Source organism: Neophocaena asiaeorientalis, unplaced genomic scaffold (genome assembly GCF_003031525.2).
Source record: "Neophocaena asiaeorientalis asiaeorientalis breed wild unplaced genomic scaffold, Neophocaena_asiaeorientalis_V1.1 scaffold256, whole genome shotgun sequence".
Classification (NCBI taxonomy): domain Eukaryota; kingdom Metazoa; phylum Chordata; class Mammalia; order Artiodactyla; family Phocoenidae; genus Neophocaena; species Neophocaena asiaeorientalis.
Genome location: NW_020185324.1, coordinates 5,117,782 through 5,137,393, shown reverse-complemented (window position 1 = coordinate 5,137,393; position 19,612 = coordinate 5,117,782). Strand labels below are relative to the sequence as shown.

The following is a 19,612-nucleotide window of genomic DNA, read 5'->3' as shown; positions in this document are numbered from 1 at the left end:
CACTTGTTACGTCACTTCCGGATAGGAAGGCGTGGTCCAGGGAGGTACGTCCCGGATCCTGGGAGGCGGCTGTGGGTCTGGAATGGTTTCTTGTTTAAAACTAGTTTTTCTGAAGCCTTTCAGTGCTGCAAGTTTACCCTCAACGGCGCTGAGGGTCATGTAGTATTAAATACTTGTTGTCTGGAGTTTCCTACGCAGTAAACGGTGGGTCCTAGGGGCGGGGAGGTGTTCGGACCAAGTGTTGTCCTCCACTGCGTATTGTGTAAAAACTGCAATTCATTCCTGTACTCGTTACTGATATGTAAACCAGTTTCTGAAGCGGGGGTGAGGGTGGGGGTAGTTGAAGTGGAGAGAAATTTTAAAAACAGAGACAACTTTCCTCTCGTTCTGAGTTACGAGCAACGAGGATTCTGCGAAACTTGGCTGGGGAGAAGAGTATGCCAAAGATAAAGTACTGGAAGGAGCAGGACTTTAAAAAACACAGTACCATATATACAATGGAATATTACTCAGCCATAAAAAGAAACGAAATTGGGTCATGTGTTGAGACGTGGATGGATCTAGAGACTGTCATACAGAGTGAAGTAAGTCAGAAAGAGAAAAACAAATATCGTGTATTAACGCGTATATGTGGAACCTAGAAAAATGGTACAGATGAACCGGTTTGCAGGGCAGAAATTGAGACACAGATGTAGAGAACAAACATATGGACACCAAGGGGGGAAAGTGGTGGTGGGGGGCGGTGGTGGTGTGATGAATTGGGCGATTGGGATTGACATGTATACACTGATGTGTATAAAATGGATGACTAATAAGAATCTGCTGTGTAAAATAAAGTTCAAAAATTATAAAAAAAATTTAAAAAAATAAAAAATACAGTACCACAAATAGCGGATGTGTAGGAAGGGCTTCAGTGTATTTCTACGTATCTCGTTTAATCGTAAAGATTTGTGCTCTCATTATCCCCTTTTTTGAGAAGAAGAAATAGACCCCATTATGCCTAAGGTCACACATTTTAAGGGGAAGAGGTAGGATCAGCCCAGGGCGTATGACTTCAAAACGTGCACGTTTAACAATCAGGCATTGCTGCCCTACTCATAATTAGAGACCCAAATAAAAATAACGAGACGCCATTTTTTCAATCTTTTGAAGTTTGTCGATACCGAGTGTAGGCAAGGTGTGAGGAGATGCTGTTAGAATGTCATTTGTGTAACCTTTCGGGTGGGGTAACCTGAGAGTATCAGAGGTCTAAGTGCTTAGATTCGGCAAATTAACTACCAGGAAATTATCCAACAGTTATTTTTGCACCAATAACTAGTGATTTATCCACAAAGGTGTTTATTGCAGCTTTTTTCTTTTTTCTTTTTTTTGTGGCAAGGAACAAAAAGCAGAAAGTATATATAACTGTGCTGATATAGAAATATCTCCAAAATGTGAGTAAAAAAAGGCAACTTACTTTCTTATATGTATATTTATATAGCTATACGTATCTATCAAGAGACAGTAATCCAATTTATGTAAAAACAGTTCTGTGTGTGTGTGTGTGTGTGTGTGTGTGTGTGTGTACATGTGATAGAAAATTCCTGGAAAGTAAACAAGAATTATTAATGATTACTCCTAGTGGGTAAGGCTGGAGAGAAAAGTTTCTGAGCATCTTTACTTTCTTTTTTTTTTTTAAATTTTTTTGCTGTACCCCGCAGCATGTGGGATCTTAGTTCCCAGACCAGGGATGGAACACATGCCCCTTGCATTGGAAGTGGGGAGTCATAACCACCGGACTGCCAAGGAAGTCACTGAGCATCTTTACTTTCTACTCTTAAGTTTTCCTGTATTATGCTGTTCCAGTATTTTCCAGTGACTATATCTTATACCTTAGTAACTAATTACAAATAAAAGTTGAGGAGCACTGTGCCTGAACCTTTCGAGTTCAAGAGTGAAAGCCATAGGAGAAAACATGACAGCAGCTAAAGCAGGAAGGGAGGGGAGTGAAAAACAGCTTTACTCACTTGTGGCTTTTTACTACTTGAAGAACATTTCTCAGAAACATCCAGTGACTTCCCCTTATATATTATTGGCCAGAACTGGCTTAAATAAATTGATTCATTCCCTAGACCTAAATGCATTGCCACCTGCACAAAACCGGGATTCCATTGGCAAGGAAGAAGAGCTTATGGCTCTTAGGGAGGCAATCACATTGTCTTCCATGACTGTTTAAGTTCTTCCATAACTGTGCCATCTAGTGCCAGCCTAACTCCTGAGTGTCATTTCTTAACTTCCTCTACCCCCTGCCCAGTTTTCTCTTATTATGCTCATTGGCCTCCTTTCAGTTCCTCAAACATATCAATTTCTTTCCTGACTCATGGCCCTTTACATTTGTTGCTCCTTTTGCCTGGGTATCTTTTCTCTTTGTTCTTTAAAAGTCTTGTTAGTGGTCATGCTTTTCTTTTTAGGTCTTAGATCAACTGTCATACCCTTAAAGAGGCTGACCTGTCCACTGGGTCTAAATAGGGTTCTTCTTCCCTCTAACGTGTAACTTTCTATCTCACCCCACTGGATATTTCCTCCCTAGCATTTATCATACTGTTATTATCTATGTTCACATATTTATTTTATTTCTTACTTCACTAGAATGTAAGGTCCACAAGGGCATAGATTGTTTCTTGTTCACTCTTGTGCCTCCATGGTCCAGAACGGTACCTAGCACATAGTAGGTACTCAATAATATGTGTTGAATTGATGAATAGGGAACAAATGAATGGAAACAAGGATAAAAGGAAAGGTGTAGGATTACACAGAGACAGAAGAGGGTAAAACGGGAATGGGAAGAGTTATATTTTGTTAGGAGAAGAAAGGGTGGATATAATGACGTCAGAAGTAGCCTCATCTTAGCCATGGCCGACTTTGGGGCCTGAATCCTGTGCCCAAGTACAGTGGATACTTTTTACAAGTCTTGGAACTAAGTCATACTCTTTTCTGCTTTCTTATATCGGATAATATAATTCCTTGGAAATTGCTTTGGGTCATAGTTATCCTACTACTCCCATGGACATAGAACTAGCCAGCTGAAATGCAAAGGAGCAAATTAATTTTTCCTGAAGAGAAATTACTTTAAAATGGAAGGATATGCACTATGTACGTAGTCCAGAATGCCCAAGGGCAGTCCTTGTGGAAGGTTTTGTGTGGTATCATTAAGTAAGTATTGAGCCTACAAAAGCCAGTCAGTCAAAGCAGAAGCCAAAGAGTAACATGAGTTTGACTCATGACCTCTAATATAGTTTGTGAAATAGATTTCATGTGTGGGTCCAGATCCCAAATGACTTCAAGATTGTTAAAAGCTGTTCAACTGCAAGTTAATTCCTTCCCTGGAAGCCTTCCTGATACTTGGGGAAAATTCTCAAGAAGCATGTATGCTTAAAGAAGTAAGCAAATTGCCAGCTCCTGTTTTGGATATTCATGCAGAGACCACAGTTATTATAATACACTGCTGCTTTTTTGAATTACTTGTAAAGTATTACACACCACAGTAATTTTCTTCTGTTATCTGAATTTGAGTTGAATAGATCCACCATATTTTTTCTTTAAACGTATGTAAGACTTTTTTTTTTTTTTTTTTTTGGCTGCGTTGGGTCTTTGTTGCTGTGTGCGGGCTTTCTCTAGTTGCAGCGAGCAGCGTCTACTCTTCGTTGCAGTGGGCAGGCTTCTCATTGCAGTGGCTTCTCTTGTTGTGGAGCACAGCACACTGGCTTCAGTAGTTGTGGCTTACGGGCTCTAGAGCGCAGGCTCAGTAGTTGTGGCACATGGGCTTAGTTGCCTGTGGCATGTGGGATCTTCCCGGACCAGGGATTGAACCCATGTCCCCTGCATTGGCAGGTGGATTCTTAACCACTGCGCCACCAGGGAAGTCCCAAACGTATGTAGGACTTCTGTCAAAGAAATTCATAGTGATGCCACCAAGAATCTTCTTGATGGGCTATCTTAAGACAGAATGAGGTTTACATAAGGATATGATTACTTTTCTTATTTAAGTATGTGTTAAAGATTTTTAAATTGTTATTATATTTTTAAATACACAAAAGTATATTATTATAGTAAACTCCATATGTCCATCACCCAGATCAACAATTATCAAGATTTTGCTACATTTCCTTTATCCATTTCTTTTGTTAATTTGCTGGAGTATTTAGAAACAAAATCTTAGGCATTAGATCATTTCTGCTACATACTTCAATATGCATCTCTAAACAATGTTGATATTTGTCTTCCACAAACACAGGGACATTATCATACCTATCAAAATTAATTAATTTTGATTAATTAATTAATTGCTTGGTGTTATCTAATACCCAAACCATAATCAAATTTCCCTAAGAGTGTTCAATATTCTGTTTAAGTTGGTTTGTCTGAATCAGGGTTCGAACAAAGTCCACATATTATATTTGGTTGTCAGGGCTTGTATCTTTTAATCTAGAACATTTCTCCTCCCCACCTTCCTTTTTTTTTTTTAATTTGCAGGGTTTGACTTGTTGCAGGCTAACTGGGTTAGTTGTCCTATAGAATGTTTCACATTCTAGATGTGTCTGTTTGCTATCTTGTGGTGTCATTAACATGTTTCTCTATCCTCTAGGAAGTGAAATTAGCTCTAGAACAACACTGTTCAATAGATGTTTCTGTGATGATGGAAATATTCTACTTGCACTATCCAGTACAGTAGCCACTAGCCATTGTGGCTATTGAGCACTTTACAGGTGACTCGTGTGAGGAAATGAATTTTAAATTTTATTTAGTTTTAGTTAATTTAAATTTAAATAGCCATATGTGGCTACCTTACTAGATCATGTAGCTCTAGTGGCTCAGATTAAACTTCAAATTTCTTGGCAAAAGTGCTTCATAGGTGCTTCCTATGAATCACACATGAAGAAGACATGTGATGTCACCTTTAGTGATGTTAAGATTGATCAGTGGGTTCATATGGTGACACCCTCATCCCTCTAATATGGAGTTCCCCCAAAGGATATGATTTTAACATTAAGATTTAAAAAAAATATAAACTTCATCTTTGTGCAGTTTTTGAGAACCAAGGAAAGAGCCCAAAATAGCTCATTGAGCTCTTTTATACATTTATAGTAAAAGTCAGAAAGGTAAACTTTTCTCCTCCATATATCAGACTCTAAGGAAACTATACTGTTAAAGAACATTTCAGAGAAAGACTTTGAAGAAGGCCAAACATAAAACACAATTAGTTCCTGAGTCTTGAGGCTGGGTCTACACTTAAAAAAAAAAAATCAGTAATCTGCCATTGCTTTAGGGCTGAAATAATCCAGATTGTTTCAGGTACTTGAGGTTTCCCTGCGCCCAGGCGTTTCTCCCAAATCCTAATGAACAACTCGCTTTGGAAACTCAGTTTGCTGGTGTTATTCACATTTGCTAATGAATAATTCACTGGCACAAAAGATTGTAGGGCCTAACAAATGAGTCTGAGTCCAGACATAAACAAATGGCCTAGAACAGGACTTTGAAGATCTTTCTCACTTATTATTGAATCCAGCTGCCGTTGGAGAGACAGCTGGCTCTAATAAGTGGGCATGAATGTGATGGAGAGAAGAGCCCCTCTTTCCTTATCTGCTCATTGTCAGGTAACATGGGTGGCCCTTCTTTTTGCTATAGCAGGGAACTGAGGGCAGGACAGTGGTTCCAAAACCTGATTGGACTAACTCTACCCCTTCCAGACTCCAATGAAAACTACAGGCTCTCTTCCCAGAAAAATGCACATATGCACATGCATGAAAGGTTTCCTATCATCTCAGGGCCTTTAGGATCCCTGACACATCCAGGGGTCACAGCATAAGACACCCTGCACTGGAAGCAAAAGTATCAGACACACTTGCGTGGATATTCTCACAGTATGTGGTATACAGGATGGAGCCCCAATGCTGAAGAAGCCAGTTCCTGGTCCTTCCTATCCTCCCAGATTTATCCTTTCTATTATTTTATATTTTCTACTTGTTTTAATTCATTTTCCTTTTTAGACCAAATAATGCAAATACTTTGCAAAACTATTTTAAAAGTATCTAAGGCTATTCAATGAAAAGTAAGTTTTCTCTCTGTGTCTCTACTCTAGGTTCTTTCCCCAGAGGCATCCACCATTAGCAGTTTCTAGTTTTTTCTTTCAGAAATATTCTAAGCATATATGTCTATATCATATTCTCTGTCTCTTCCAAATGGCAGCACAGTTTACACATTTTTGTTCCATGCTTTTTTTTTCTTAGCTCTATATTTTAGAGAGTTTTTACTGCTGGGACTTAGAGCTCTGCTTTATTCTTTTCCCATGCTGCATACTATTCCATCTTGAGGCTTAACCATAATTGATTTAATCTGACCATACTTAATGAACATTTAGATGGTTTCCAGTATTTTTTAAACTACAAATATTGCTGCAGCATATGTTTTTTGTACTTGTGAAAGTATACCCATATATACCTATTCCTAGCAGTGGAATTCCTGAGTAAAATGAAAAATTTTGATAGATATTAACAAATTGCTCTCCAGAGAAGTCACATGTGATAGACAGAATAATGGCCCCCAAAGATATCCATGCCCTAGTACCTGGAACCTGGGGACATGTTACCTTTCATGGCAAAGAGAAATTAACTTGAAGATGGAATTAAGGTTTCTAATCAGCTGACCTTAAAATAGGGAAATTATCCTGGATTATCTGGTGGACTCTATATGGTTACAAAGGTCCTTAAAAGAACCAGAGAGATGGTAGCATGAAAAGGAGTTGGTTCAATGTTGCTGGCTTTGAAGATGAAGGAAGGGAGCTATGAGTCAAGGAATGAAGGCAGACCCCTAGAAGCTGGAAAAGCAAGGAAATGGAAAAGATAAGGAATGCAGCCCTCACATTTTGCTTTTAAAGATCTCTGTTGGATTTCTGATCCACAAAATCAAAAATTATACATTTGTCTTGTTTTAAGCCATTAAGTTTGTGGTAATTTGTTATAGTAGCCATAGAAAATTAATACACTTTATGTATTTACACTCCTACCAACAATGTATGAATGTATTTTCCCACATCTCTGCCATTAGTGATGCCTTTTTTTAAATATATTGTCCTCCCCTCATATGAATACTCCTTCCAATGTTATTTGAAAATAAATGTTTACAATTTAGTGTCCTGTATTTTTTTAGATAAAAGGAAAATCTCAGCTATAATTATCTGTAATATTTTGTTCTTTTCTCATTATAATTAACTCTTTGGGAAATCCCCATCTGGGACATGTACCATTTTCTTGGCAGTGGCCAGGATGTGAGCAGTATGCGTGACTGATGTGTCATTTCTGCAATGCTGTTGTCACTGCTGATCAGCCTGCACTGCAGAAATACTCTGGGACTAAGAGTTGTTTAATGAGATTTGTTTTCTGCCACCTACACAGGTACCTACACAGGTAATAAAGCCAGTGTCTGTAAGTGGTGACAGTCCAATGGCTTTGCTTGACCTCCAGTGGAGGTGGCAGCCTCAATCTTTGCAAGATGGGCCAGAGGCATTGTATATGTAGCAACTTCTGTATCTCCCTGGCAGCTACGTGCCTCAGGTGACTGGGGTGGGGGAAATTAACAGAGTGCAAATATTTCCTATCAGCTCAGTTAATACACCCATGCCCGACTAGCAGAAGTAGCTGCTAGTCGGGCATGGGTGTATTTCTCATTTTGCATATTTAGTTTGCAATGTAGTGGTGGGACCTCCCCTTACCCATGTACATACATTAAACCCTATAGCCTGGCTTGACCATCTCTGAAATTAACATCTATTCAGGATAATTATTGAGCATCTACTCTGCTAGGTATTTAGGACACAAACTCTTAGCCATGCAGAGCTTACAGTTTATGGAGACAAATAGTAATCAACAATCGCAGGAGCAAATGTAAAACTGCTATTGTCACAGTTGCCAAAAAGAGGATATATATGTATGTGTGTGTGTGTGTGTGTGTGTGTAAATAAACAGTAGTGAGATTCTACCTTGTCTGGGAAAGTATAAGAGAGGCTTGGGTGGGATATGTAAATCTGTATACATTTGCTAATCCATACCTACATTGGATGACACCCTAGGTAAAGGATATAGAGGGAGGAAAAGAAAGAACTAGAAACACTGCTTAGCCAGGGAGAGGAGGAAGAATGGCCAGAGAGTTGAAGGGAAACCAGAAAAGGGCTGTGCCCTAGGAGTCAAGCAAGGAGATTCCAGTTATATCAAGGAGAGTTAAGCAAGGAGAGTCCAGTTAAGGCTAGGAAGAGCATAGAATGGGACACTGTGTCTCGGAATCAATAGGTTGTCTATGTTACAATGGCAGAGACGTGGTAGGGCACACCTGGATTCAAGTGTGGCTCCTTCCCTTTAGATGTGTGGCATTGGACAAAAGACTGTCTGGCTTCAGATTCTGCACCTGTAAATAAGAATAATAATATCTCCCTGAAAGAGTTACTGTGGGGATGAAGTTAATTAGCATATGCAATATCCCTACCAGTTTGTAGGTTTTCAATAAAGATTGATTCCTCCCTTCCATTATGTCTGACCACTTACTTATGTTTTGGTTGTCACTATCCTTGATGTCTTAGCATTGGTGTTGATGACGTACTTGTAAGGGTCAAGGCAGGTCCTGTCCCTGTATATAAATGCATTAGTAAGGGCGCCAGCAAGTTGTTGTGAGCTGACAAGTCAGTGCTCTGGATACTGTAGGGAGCCAAGCACCCACTGGTGTGCCTCTTGCTATGCTGACAGATCATCGAGGATTGGATAAGGACATAGTACATCTTCCTTCATCACACTGAGTTTTTCCCTTTCAGGGAAAGGCACTCCAGTTACCAAAATTAATACCTAATTCTTGTCTCAGGACATCTTTCTGCACTCACATTTCTGCAAATCTCCAATGCAAAATATTAGTAATAAATGACTAATTCCAATAAAATTTGTTTTGTTTAGAGACAGCATTGGCCCTCCCAGATTTTTCTGATTGGCTAGAAGCGGCCACTCCCTCCTTTATTCCTTCATTTTTGTCTGTTAAATACAGTGAATGGGAAAAAATGCAATTTCTTCTATTGGTTAAGAACTCTTGCCCTGCCTGCTACCTCTGACGGATTTCACAGTGTAACCCTGGCTTTGGCAACTATGGTAACTACCCATTGGGAGATTATGTAATTCATTGCTTCCCTTAAGTTAACTAAACCCCAGTAAAGAGACTGAAAAATATTTCTATTGGGACTAAAACAGGATACGTAATTTTTAAACCTCTTTAGGAATTGTCCTTGTTTTGTTTTGTGGTACATGGGCCTCTCACTGTTGTGGCCTCTCCCGCTGCCACGCAGGCTCAGGGGCCATGGCTCATGGGCCCAGCCGCTCCGCAGCATGTGGGATCTTCCTGGACTGGGGCACGAACCCGCATCCCCTGCATCGGCAGGCAGGCTCTCAACCACTGCGCCACCAGGGAAGCCCTGTCCTTGTGTTTTTAATTAGCACACGTTTCATTTCTTATTGACAGTGGGCATGTTTTATGAACCAAACATGAGGACGTAACATTTCATAAATATGATTTTTATAAGCATGAGAATACCTTTAGGGACATACTACTATTTTAATTGTAATTGTTACAGAATTTCCAGGGCTTGGGGGTCATATAGATACTAAAAATGGGCAGGGCTTAAATCGTAACGGAGCTATGATCACATTCGACTTTTAGAATTGACACTGTAAAATAAACATTTTAACATAGTGATTGGGGCCCTAAAGAGAGTGGATGGAAAGCGTGGAAAGGAAGCTAGGGCTCTTAGCATCTCGTGATCCGGCCACCAGGGCATATACACTAGGACATTCTTTCCCGTTAGTGCAGTCTGGAAGCCAGTGTCGTTCCAAGTGGAGCACAGGCGGCTCACACTCTGGCGGCGCCGGGGGCCTCGCAAGCGTTCCTTGGTGGAAGGTTGCGTGTTTTGAGTGTCCATAGCAACGCGACGCTTCAGCCTTCTGGAAGCCTTGGCTCCAGCTCGCGCTGTATGAGACCCGTACCGGTGGAAGGGACCTGGGCTGGTGGGAGAACTTATGGGGGTACAGTGGGGTGGGGAGCTGGGGAAACTACTGGGAACATTTGCTCCAAGGATTGAGTTAAACTTAAGAAAAATCGGTCCAAGGCTCAGCGCAAAAGGATCTTTTCATTCCAGTCCTTTCGCCCACGTAGGGAACTATGCCTTTGGAGGTGGTGGTGGAACTACAGATCCGGGCGGTAAGAAAGATCGACGAACCTCTCCTCTTTGGCCCAAATCAGACTCTTTCCCCAGGGTTCTAAAATGGTTCTGGGTCGTTTTCACCACCCCTCGCCCCACACACATCATTAATCCTACCTCTGTCCCTAAGATTCTCCACATTGGTCTTTTCTTACTTTCTAACCTTTAGTTCAACTCACCCTCTTCCCACCCCTCCTGCCCCGCCCCCCCGCCGTCCCGCCCCCAAGCCTGTTTCTTGGCTTTATCTGGAATTTTTCTGTTCTTTTAAAATAACCTTGCATTAAGTCCAAGAAGGATTTTATTTTCTTTTCCGGGATACAGATTTGTGAAGATTAAAAAGCCCCTTCTTTAAATAACCAGGGAAGATTTTAATTTCAGAAAGCCAGATCACTTCCCTGATAATTTGCCACCTCTATAAACCAATCAAGTATTTCTAAGATACTTCCCCTACAGATGGCTCTGGCTTGCTAATTCCAAAAGGGATCAATCAACAGCTGTTTAATAATTATCCACTGAATCCTGCTTAAGTGAGGTGCTGTGGCAAAGTAACTCCATTGTTCCTGTTTGGGGTCAGTCGTTCCTTATTTCAGCTTCCATTTTCCAACCCTTCCATGTGTAGTTGGTGACAGACTGTCAGGCAGCTTTGCCTGAAAGCTATAAGGAGCTTCTCTACTGGCCAGGTTTATAAGCAGAACACCAACAGTTTATGGCCGTGGAAAATCTGGTTAGCCTCCATACAAGTGACAGATGCTGTGATTTCATCCTAAGTGCAGCTCTGAAACAAAGATGGAAATCTCCTGGATTTGACTGATTTTGCTGACAGCAAATAGGACCAGACTATATCATTTGTGCTATATCAACTGTGACCTCTCACAATTGTGTAGTAAGATGAAGGAATTCTTGAGACGAGTGATAAATCTGTCTTCCTACTTATTAAGGCAAAAATTAAACAAGTTTTCATCTCACTTCATTCAACATTACTGGTTAATTTTATTTTGATTTTTAAATGGTATTCTTCAGTGTACAATTAGTTAACAGGGGAATCAGTTTTTTTTTATTCTACAGTACTTAGGATGCTTCAAAAAAATCAGGTGAATTGATCTGTGCTTTAAAAGCCAGCAAACTCAGGCCCCAGCAACCAAGATAAGGGAATTCCAGAAAAATAACCAGAAAGGAGGTGAGCCTAATTTTGATCTCCCAGTATTCAGACTTGTAGATGCTGCAAGAGGAAAAACTGCTTCCAAATATCTGGCCTGAATATTGCTGCAATTAAAATAAAGGATCTCTTTAAGTCTAAACAATAAAGGAAACCACTTAGAGTGTCACAGTTTGGCTGATTCAGGAAGTGAAGATGTAGTCTGTGTTCAGGATGTTGTGGAAATGCAAATAATTTTGCTTCATTTTGAAAAGTAGCTATTCCTTTTTCAGTGTTCCTCTCACGCTCAGAAAGTTCACACTTCCACCCAATCAGAGCCTACCTGTCACAGCCATTCTCCGGATTCCTAGGTACATCTCTATATGACAGATCAAATGCCATAATCCTTTCTATTTATAAATGTCAAAATAATTGGTTGTTAAGATTATCTAAAGACACCAGTTCCATAGGTAATTTAAAGGTTCATATTTTCAGGCAGAGCAGCATTTAAAGCACACACCCTCTTCCATCTTTCCTGATCAAAGAATAATGAGCAGAGTCCACCCTGCATTTGGAGGTTTTTGGTCTTGTGATTTGGGGAGGCACCATCGATAAACTGCTTTAATTGTGAGGGTCAATATAAATGGAAATTTAGGAGTTATATTTTGTGCCTGGTATAGCAGTAGGCTCCACTTGATGAATTTCAAGTTAAATACTGTTACCTAAAGTGTGCTGTATACAGGGAAATGGAATTCCATATGAAAAATATAATATACAGGGTCATCCTTGTGGTATATATTTGAAAGCTTATGCTGTTGCATTGCAAAGAATCAAGTTATTTTTCCATTTTATTACCTCATTAAAGAAGCATTATTCTTTATTCAGTAGAGATGGTAGGCAACAGGGCCCATCTTCTTCCATGTTGGTCCACTGACAAAGTATGTAGTGAGCCTACCCCCAGACTCTCAGTTCCTTTGATCTCCTCAGCAGCTTCGCTTTTCTGTCCTCTGTCATGCCATGCTATTTGCTGTCAACAGAATTAAGCATGAGGCCATAGTCCCATCTTTCCTTTTCTATGGGCACTGTCGATATGCCCGCCTTTAAGTGTTTCTTCTTCAGGTAAGTTCTTGGTTTGTTCTCTGAATGCAGAAAGACAATATTAGTGGGAAATAAATATCTTTTTAAAGATCTTTTGAGGAGGTAGAGGAAAAGGAGAGAAAGATATGTACTATAATCTCTCTTCTCACTACCTGATGCGCAAAGATGTAAGAGACAAAACTAAGAAAGCATACCAAGAAAATTAGGAGTAAGAATAAATCTTCCCAACTGTGGTAACAGATCTTCAGAGGATAAATTAGAATAACCTATGTCTTAGACTCTTAAAGTACTGTTTAAAATCTACCTCAGGAAAAGAACTAGGATTAGTATGTGGCTCATTTGCCTGTATATTTACAGAATGAAGGTGATTTGTTTTTTCAAAGTTCAGTTTACAAGTGATATGTTGACTTACAGGATTACACAAAACAAAATTTTCTGATGTCAACTTTTAAAAAGCAGCAATATTATAATCACCTCAACTTGGTTTCTTTGCAGTTGTCCTGGAGATATAAAAAGTTGTTGAATAGGTATATAATAGAGGGGGGGGTTGCTTTCTATAATATGGCTGTCATCAGTAATGGTCAGCACTGTGCTCTAGCCTAGCAACCCATCAAGATTGTAGGACACCTGAAATCCCAAAAGGAAGCCTGAAATCCTTAGGGGGGCAAGCAGGATGGCTGCTGGTTTATGTCAGCATCGTCACGTGTAGAAACTTTCAGATCTGGTGCCATAACAAGTGAGATGGTGTCATGGTTGGTTCCAAAGTACAAAGAGGACTGGAGCATTGTGCGGTGAAAGCCAGCAATAGTCCACGATGCTGTACTGCATGTAGCCCAGAAAAAAGCCAAAAGCCACGTCGGTGACATTGTGCCGCCCCAGCATGACCCTGGAGAGGCCCAAGATGAAGGCCCACAGTACCACGAGCACCCTCAGTGGAATGGCCAGCACTAGGTGGTTCAGGATGAACCGTGAGACCAGGGCGGCCCTGGTGGCATGGCCCGAAGGGAAGGAGTACTTGTCCACCGAAAGGGTGAAAAACATGTCCATCTGGTTGTGGGCCGGGCGGCGCCTGCGGACCAGCCCCTTGATCAGGGCCACCAGCAGCAGGTCCAACAGCAGGGAGAAGAGTAGGTTCATCAGCACCTCTCGCCCGGCCCAGCTGTCGCTCCTGGACAGGCAGTAGAGGGTGCCCAGCAGCCAGGGGATGCCGTGTCCCGAGATCTCCAGCAATTTCATAAGGGGCCGCACGCTGCCCCAGGATGAGCTCTCCCCCGCACACACCCCCAGCTTCTTAGACAGCCACAGGTCGATGGCCAGCAGGGAGCGCAGGGCGATGCCCAGGAAGGACGGGTTCAGGTCCATGCGGTCCTCCTCGGGCAGCGGGGACGGGAGCGCCGGCGAGGAGCCCGCCCCGGCCAGGGGGAACGAGCCGCGGCGGTGCACTGGGCTCTCGGATGCGCGGAGCCGGGCGCAGGTGGGGTCGGCGCCCGGCGCGCGGCTGCTGAGCAGGGACTGGAACTCGAACCTGCCGCCGCCGCCGCCATGGGCCGGGCTGCCGCTGCTGCTCGGGGCGCAGGCGGCCAGCGGGCGTCCCTCGGCGTTCCTCCGGGGGCTCGGCATCGCGGCGGGCGGCCCGGACCGCAGCACCCGGCCAGCCTAAGGAGAAGCTTCCCGGCCCTGCAGCCTCTTCCGCTTCCGCACTGCCATCCTGGAGGGGCGGGGAGAGGAGCCAGCGAGAGGACGATTGTGACACCTGGCGGAGACTTGGGAGGAAATTGGAATTTCCAGTTTGAGCGAGGAGAGGAGAGGGGAAGGGTAGTGCTATAGGAGAGAGGTGAGGGTTACGGTTGTGGGGGAAATTTGACATTGTTTGTGGGAGGTTAGGGGAAATAGACCCTTTACAAAGCAAAACGCAAACCCTGTTCTCTATTTTTTTCTTTGTTTTTAAGATTTCTTGCCCAGGGGTGTGCCTTCCTGACAAGCAAGATGTGTTCCTTGGGGTTTACCTCCTGAATCAGTACCTGGAGACACACTGCTTTCCTTCCGTGTTCCCTATTATGATTCAGCGGAGCATGAGGTTTGAAAAGGTGATCTTGACTTTTTCATTGCTAAATAGAGAAATTCAAATTCTGTTGTCTGAGGATCATTTAGTGGTTCTTATAAAAAACACAGCTTTTATAAAGTTATTTTGTAAATTTTCTTTAAAAAAAAAATACATGAAGGCACCTCAGCACAGTGCAGAATCATAGTTGGAGGACTTGCTTTTGCATCCCAGATCTGAGCCAAGTTCTGTCAAACTAGTGCTAAGTACCCTGGTAGATGTTTTCTATTTTTGGAACTCCCATGGCATTTTCTAACTGGAACAGAGAGCATTTTCTGAATGTTCTTGGAAGTGTTAGAGGCAGCTGTGTACATTCTGACAGTTATCAATAAACTAGCAGACCTTAGAAACAAACTTTTTTAGATTCAGAAAAATACCCCAGACTAACCAAATTAGTTAAATCCTGTATGTGAAATCCTGTAACAAAACAAGAAGGCTTTTTAGATTTACTGAGTTTCCTTAGGTCATATCTGGTTTATTTAGCTGCAGTGATAAAAGCTAGATTCCATTCCAGTGAATGTGATCATAATATAAGTAGCCAAAACGTTACCAACCCTCTTCCCACTTTCATATTTAATGGAACATTAATTTCATTACTATCCAATCACTGACAATCTCTTGAAGTTTTTGTTTTGGAATTTAGAGATTGAATCAGTTTTAACCTTGATAAGCCTATGATTTTGTCCCAAAAAATATCACTGAGGTGGTTCTATTGGGGAGAGGATGAGAATGGGAAGGCTTCAGGGTAGGGCCTGTCACTTTTAAAGGTCTGGATGGTGGTGCCCTGAAAATGATCTGTCTATTTCAAACAGAGTAGCAGAGGAAATCAGGATTGATTTTTGAAAGGGCTAGGGCTGTGTGTAGTATTTTTATAAATCACAGCCCATTAATTAATTTTTTACATCTTTATTGGAGTATAATTGCTTTATAGTGTTGTGTTAGTTTCTGCTGTATAACAAAGTGAATCAGCTATATGTATACATATATCCCCAGACGCCCTCCCTCCTGAGCCTCCCTCCCACCCTCCCTATCCCACCCCTCTAGGTGGTCACAAAGCACCGAGCTGATCTCCCTGTGCTTTGCAGGTGCTTCCCGCTAGCTATCTATTTTACATTTGGTAGTGTATATATGTCCATGCCACTCTCTCACTTCGTCCCAGCTTCCCCTTCCCCAGCCCCCACCGTGTCCTTAAGTCCATTCTCTATGTCTGTGTCTTTATTCCTGTCCTGCCACTAGGTTCATCTGTACCATTTTTTTTATGTTCCCCTTGTTTTATTTTTACCTCAATTAATGTACTTTATAGATGTGATAAAATATAAGTATTATGTAAGGAGTGGGGAGAGAACAAACTATAGCCACACAATTCTTAAAACATAGAAACACACATACAATAGGGCAACAACACCAAAAAATTCTCATCTGTTAATTCAGTTATAATGTGCCTTATTACTTAATATTGATCATTACTTCCTTGTGTATCATTAAATACACATTTATGGCATCATTTCCAAAGGCTTTGACCCCTTTCCAACATACATTTTAATCCAACCTCCATTGCTGCCTTTGGTTTCTTTTTTTTTTTTAACATCTTTATTGGAATATAATTGTTTTACAATGTTGTGTTAGTTTCTGCTATATAACAAAGTGAATCAGCTATATGTATACATATATCCCCATATCCCCTCCCTCTTGCGTCTCCCTCCCACCCTCCCTATCCCACCCCTCTAGGTGGTCACAAAGCACCGAGCTGATCTCCCTGTACTATGTGGCTGCTTCCCACTAGCTATCTGTTTTACATTTGGTAGTGTATATATGTCCATGCCACTCTCTCACTTCGTCCCAGCTTACCCTTCCCCCTCCCCGTGTCCTCAAGTCCATTCTCTACATCTGCATCTTTATTCCTCTCTTGCCCCTAGGTTCATCAGAACCATTTTTATTTTTTTGTTAGATCCCATATATATATGCATTAGCATACAGTATTTGTTTTTCTCTTTCTGAGCCAGCCTGTTAATTTAAATAGTCTTCCAAACTGTTTGGATAAGAGAGGAATAAATGGATATTACCTTGGAACATACAGTCCGCATCCAAAGGAACCTAGTTCTAACCATTTCAATGTTGGTCATGGTTAAAAAGTGGGTGGTGAAAATCCAGTCTATTTTTTTCCCCCAAGAATTTCCTTATTAGTTTTATCAATTGTAAATTTGCTTTTCTAGAAGACTTTAAACATCTTTTTATAAGAAGCCCAAGGATGTAAAATTGTAGAAGCTGTAAATCAATCTGTAAATGACCTTGGAGGTCATCTAGTCCAAGCTCCCTGACTTGCAGAAGAGGAGAATGAGTGTCAGAGTCACACAGTCACAAAGCTGTGTATTTGAGATTACGAGATATCACAGACCGTTTTTCATTTTATAAAGTGCAAGTAAATAAATGCTTTATTTTAAATTTTGAAAAGTTGCCTTCTTGTGTGAGCTGTTTGAGTTCATATTCAAGCTTTCTACCAGTTGGCTCTAGCTTTCTTGTATCTGTTCCATTCTCTAGCTGCAAATACTTGCAGGGAGTAGTGAAAACACTTTCTCCTCCTTGGACCTTCTGTATAATTCAGAATTCAATGTTCTAAAGCATTCAGATAAACAAGAAATTACTCATAAAGAATGTATGAGCCATTGTGTTTGAGCAGTTCATGTTGATCATTTATTCCCCACGATCATCCTTGAGAAAATTCTTAGATATGGATGAAGAGAAGGGATGAACTAATATTACTGGAAAAATTTTGGAAAAACCCCCAGCTCACTCACATTTGCTTGTTAAATCCAAGTCAGTAAGACAGAAGTGGATTACAGGGGACAGCCTCCACTTTTGTGGTTAAAGCAGACCTGGTTTTGGATCAAGAGCAGATTTTAATCATGCTTAAGGTTAAACACCGTTTAAATCAGAAATTTAATGCCTGAAAACAAACTCTGCTGAAAACTTATGTTTCTTACAGGGTTCTAGAGTTCAGGGAGAGGGTCATGTTATGCCTTTACCTCAGTCCCCCTAGGCCCTTTTATCTCAAGGACAAAATAAACATATTTGGCTGTGGGTAGACAGGTATCACAGTGTTTTTCTTGTGCTTCATGATACACCTAAAACTTATGAGGCTCTCTCTCTTGTTATTTTTGGATTCTGTGGGAGTCTAGCTATGAGTACTTAGCTTTTCTTTTGTGTTGCACATAGAATTTTTATTTATGTTCCTTTTTAGCACAACCAATGGCTTGGGAAGAGAAGCCATTTATTCAGTTAACATGTAATAAGTATCTGTTGTATTCAGGATGTTTTTCTAGGTACTCAAACAAGACTCTTTCAGGTAGATGCCAGATGTGCTTTTAGCAACAAACTGTGGGGCTAGGTCAAGTAGATGACGTTTTGAACATGTGGTAGATTCAGCTAACTTAAATTTTCCTTGTACTTGGTGTTGTGTTAATTCTCATTCATTTGTTCTATAGGCATTTGTTGAACTTTTAACCACATACCTGTTAAAGGTACTCCTGTTGAATCCTAAAATATTATATGGCTGGATTTGACATGTGTTAATTATTTGGAAGAATATGCTCTAGATTTTCTATAAGTATATATTAATAAAACTTTGAAGATTTATTTTCCCCATTTTTTTTCCTGCAGGTATTTGAAAATGCAATAGATCCTGGAGCTGTAGCAGACATTTTAGAAAGTAGGTACTCCCCCCTTCACCCCCAACAAAAGAGAGAGAGACTATTGTGTATATGTAATTCACAGATATAAAATTCTATTTTCTAAGTTGTGATATTTCCACATTTACACCATATTTATGTTCAAGATAGTCTGTGTAAAATTTCAATCATGTCATTGATTCAATTACAAACCCTTTTCTAGATATGTATGGCATTTACTGGATGGTATGATTATGTTTGTTTTATTACAATTAAATGGTTTTTGTATCTTAACAGAGTTGTTTAACCATCACCATAATCAATTTTAGAACATTTTCATCACCATGGAAAGAAACCCTATACCCATTCTTCCTCATCCCTTCCAGCCCTAGGAAACTACTGACTAATCTTTCTGCCTCTATAGATTTGCGTATTCTGGATATTTCATATATATGGAATTATATAATATGTGGTCATTTGTAACTGGATTCTTTCATTTAGCATAATGTTTTCAAGATTCTTCCTTGCTATAGAATGTGTCAAGATTTCACTTCTTTTTATGTCCAAATAATGTTCCATTTTATGGATAAACCACATTTTGTTTATCCATTCATCAGATGATGGACATCTGGATTATTTTTGCTTTGGTGCTATGATGAATAATGCTGCTATAAATATTTGTGTACAAGTTTTTTTTGTAAACATGTTTTTATTTCTGTTGGGTGTATGCCTAGGAGTGGACTTGCTGGGTCATATGGTAACTCAGTTTAATTTTTTGAGGAATTTCCAGATTATACCAAAGGAGTTGTATCATTTTACATTCCACCAGCAATATATGAGATTTGATTTCTCCACATCCTGGCCAACACTTGTTATTATTTATCCTTTTGATTGGTAGCCATCCTTGTGGATATGAAGTGGTACCTCGTGGGTTTGATTTGCATTTCCCTGATAGCTAATGATGTTGAGCATTTTTTCATGTGCTTATTGGCCATTTGTATATCTTATTTGGAGAAGTGTCTATTCGGATCCTCTTCCTATATTTTAATTGGGTTTTTATTATTGAGTTGTAAGTTCTTTATATATTATAGATATAACTTTCATATCAGATGTATGATTGACAAATACTTTCTCCCATTCTTTGGACTATCTTTTTGCTTTCTTAATGGTGTTCTCTGAAACACAAACGTTTTTAATTTTGATGAATTATATTTTATCTATTTTTCTTTTGTTACTTCTGCCTTTGATGTCATAACTAAGAAACCATTGTGTAATTCAAGTCAAAGATTTATGTCTATATTTTCTTCTAAGAGTTTTATCATTTTAGCTCTTACATTTAAGTCTATAAT

General features: G+C 40.3%; 2 protein-coding genes across 4 annotated transcripts in view; one reads left to right on the top strand and one right to left on the bottom strand.

Annotated features, from left to right (window-relative positions):
• The first annotated feature begins 56 nt into the window (after positions 1-56).
• Positions 57-19,612, top strand: part of SPATA6L (spermatogenesis associated 6 like) — a 59,934-nt gene continuing 40,378 nt past the window's right edge. Inside the window, exons 1-4 of one of the 3 annotated variants that reach the window (XM_024734295.1) lie at positions 1,377-1,433; positions 10,219-10,263; positions 14,447-14,584; positions 18,256-18,304. In XM_024734295.1, coding sequence (XP_024590063.1) covers positions 10,225-10,263; positions 14,447-14,584; positions 18,256-18,304 — 226 coding nt within the window. In that variant the 5' untranslated portion in view covers positions 1,377-1,433; positions 10,219-10,224. Of the gene's footprint in view, positions 205-1,361; positions 1,434-10,218; positions 10,264-14,446; positions 14,585-18,255; positions 18,305-19,612 lie in introns of those variants that run through there. The other 2 variants (XM_024734296.1, XM_024734297.1) reach the window with 2 other exon arrangements.
• On the bottom strand, positions 11,235-14,166 carry PLPP6 (phospholipid phosphatase 6). Its single transcript, XM_024734299.1, has 2 exons — positions 12,972-14,166; positions 11,235-12,538 (listed from the first exon to the last, which is right to left on the bottom strand). Exon 1 carries the CDS (start codon positions 14,115-14,117, stop codon positions 13,245-13,247), a length of 873 nt encoding a protein of 290 aa, XP_024590067.1. The 5' UTR covers positions 14,118-14,166; the 3' UTR covers positions 11,235-12,538; positions 12,972-13,244.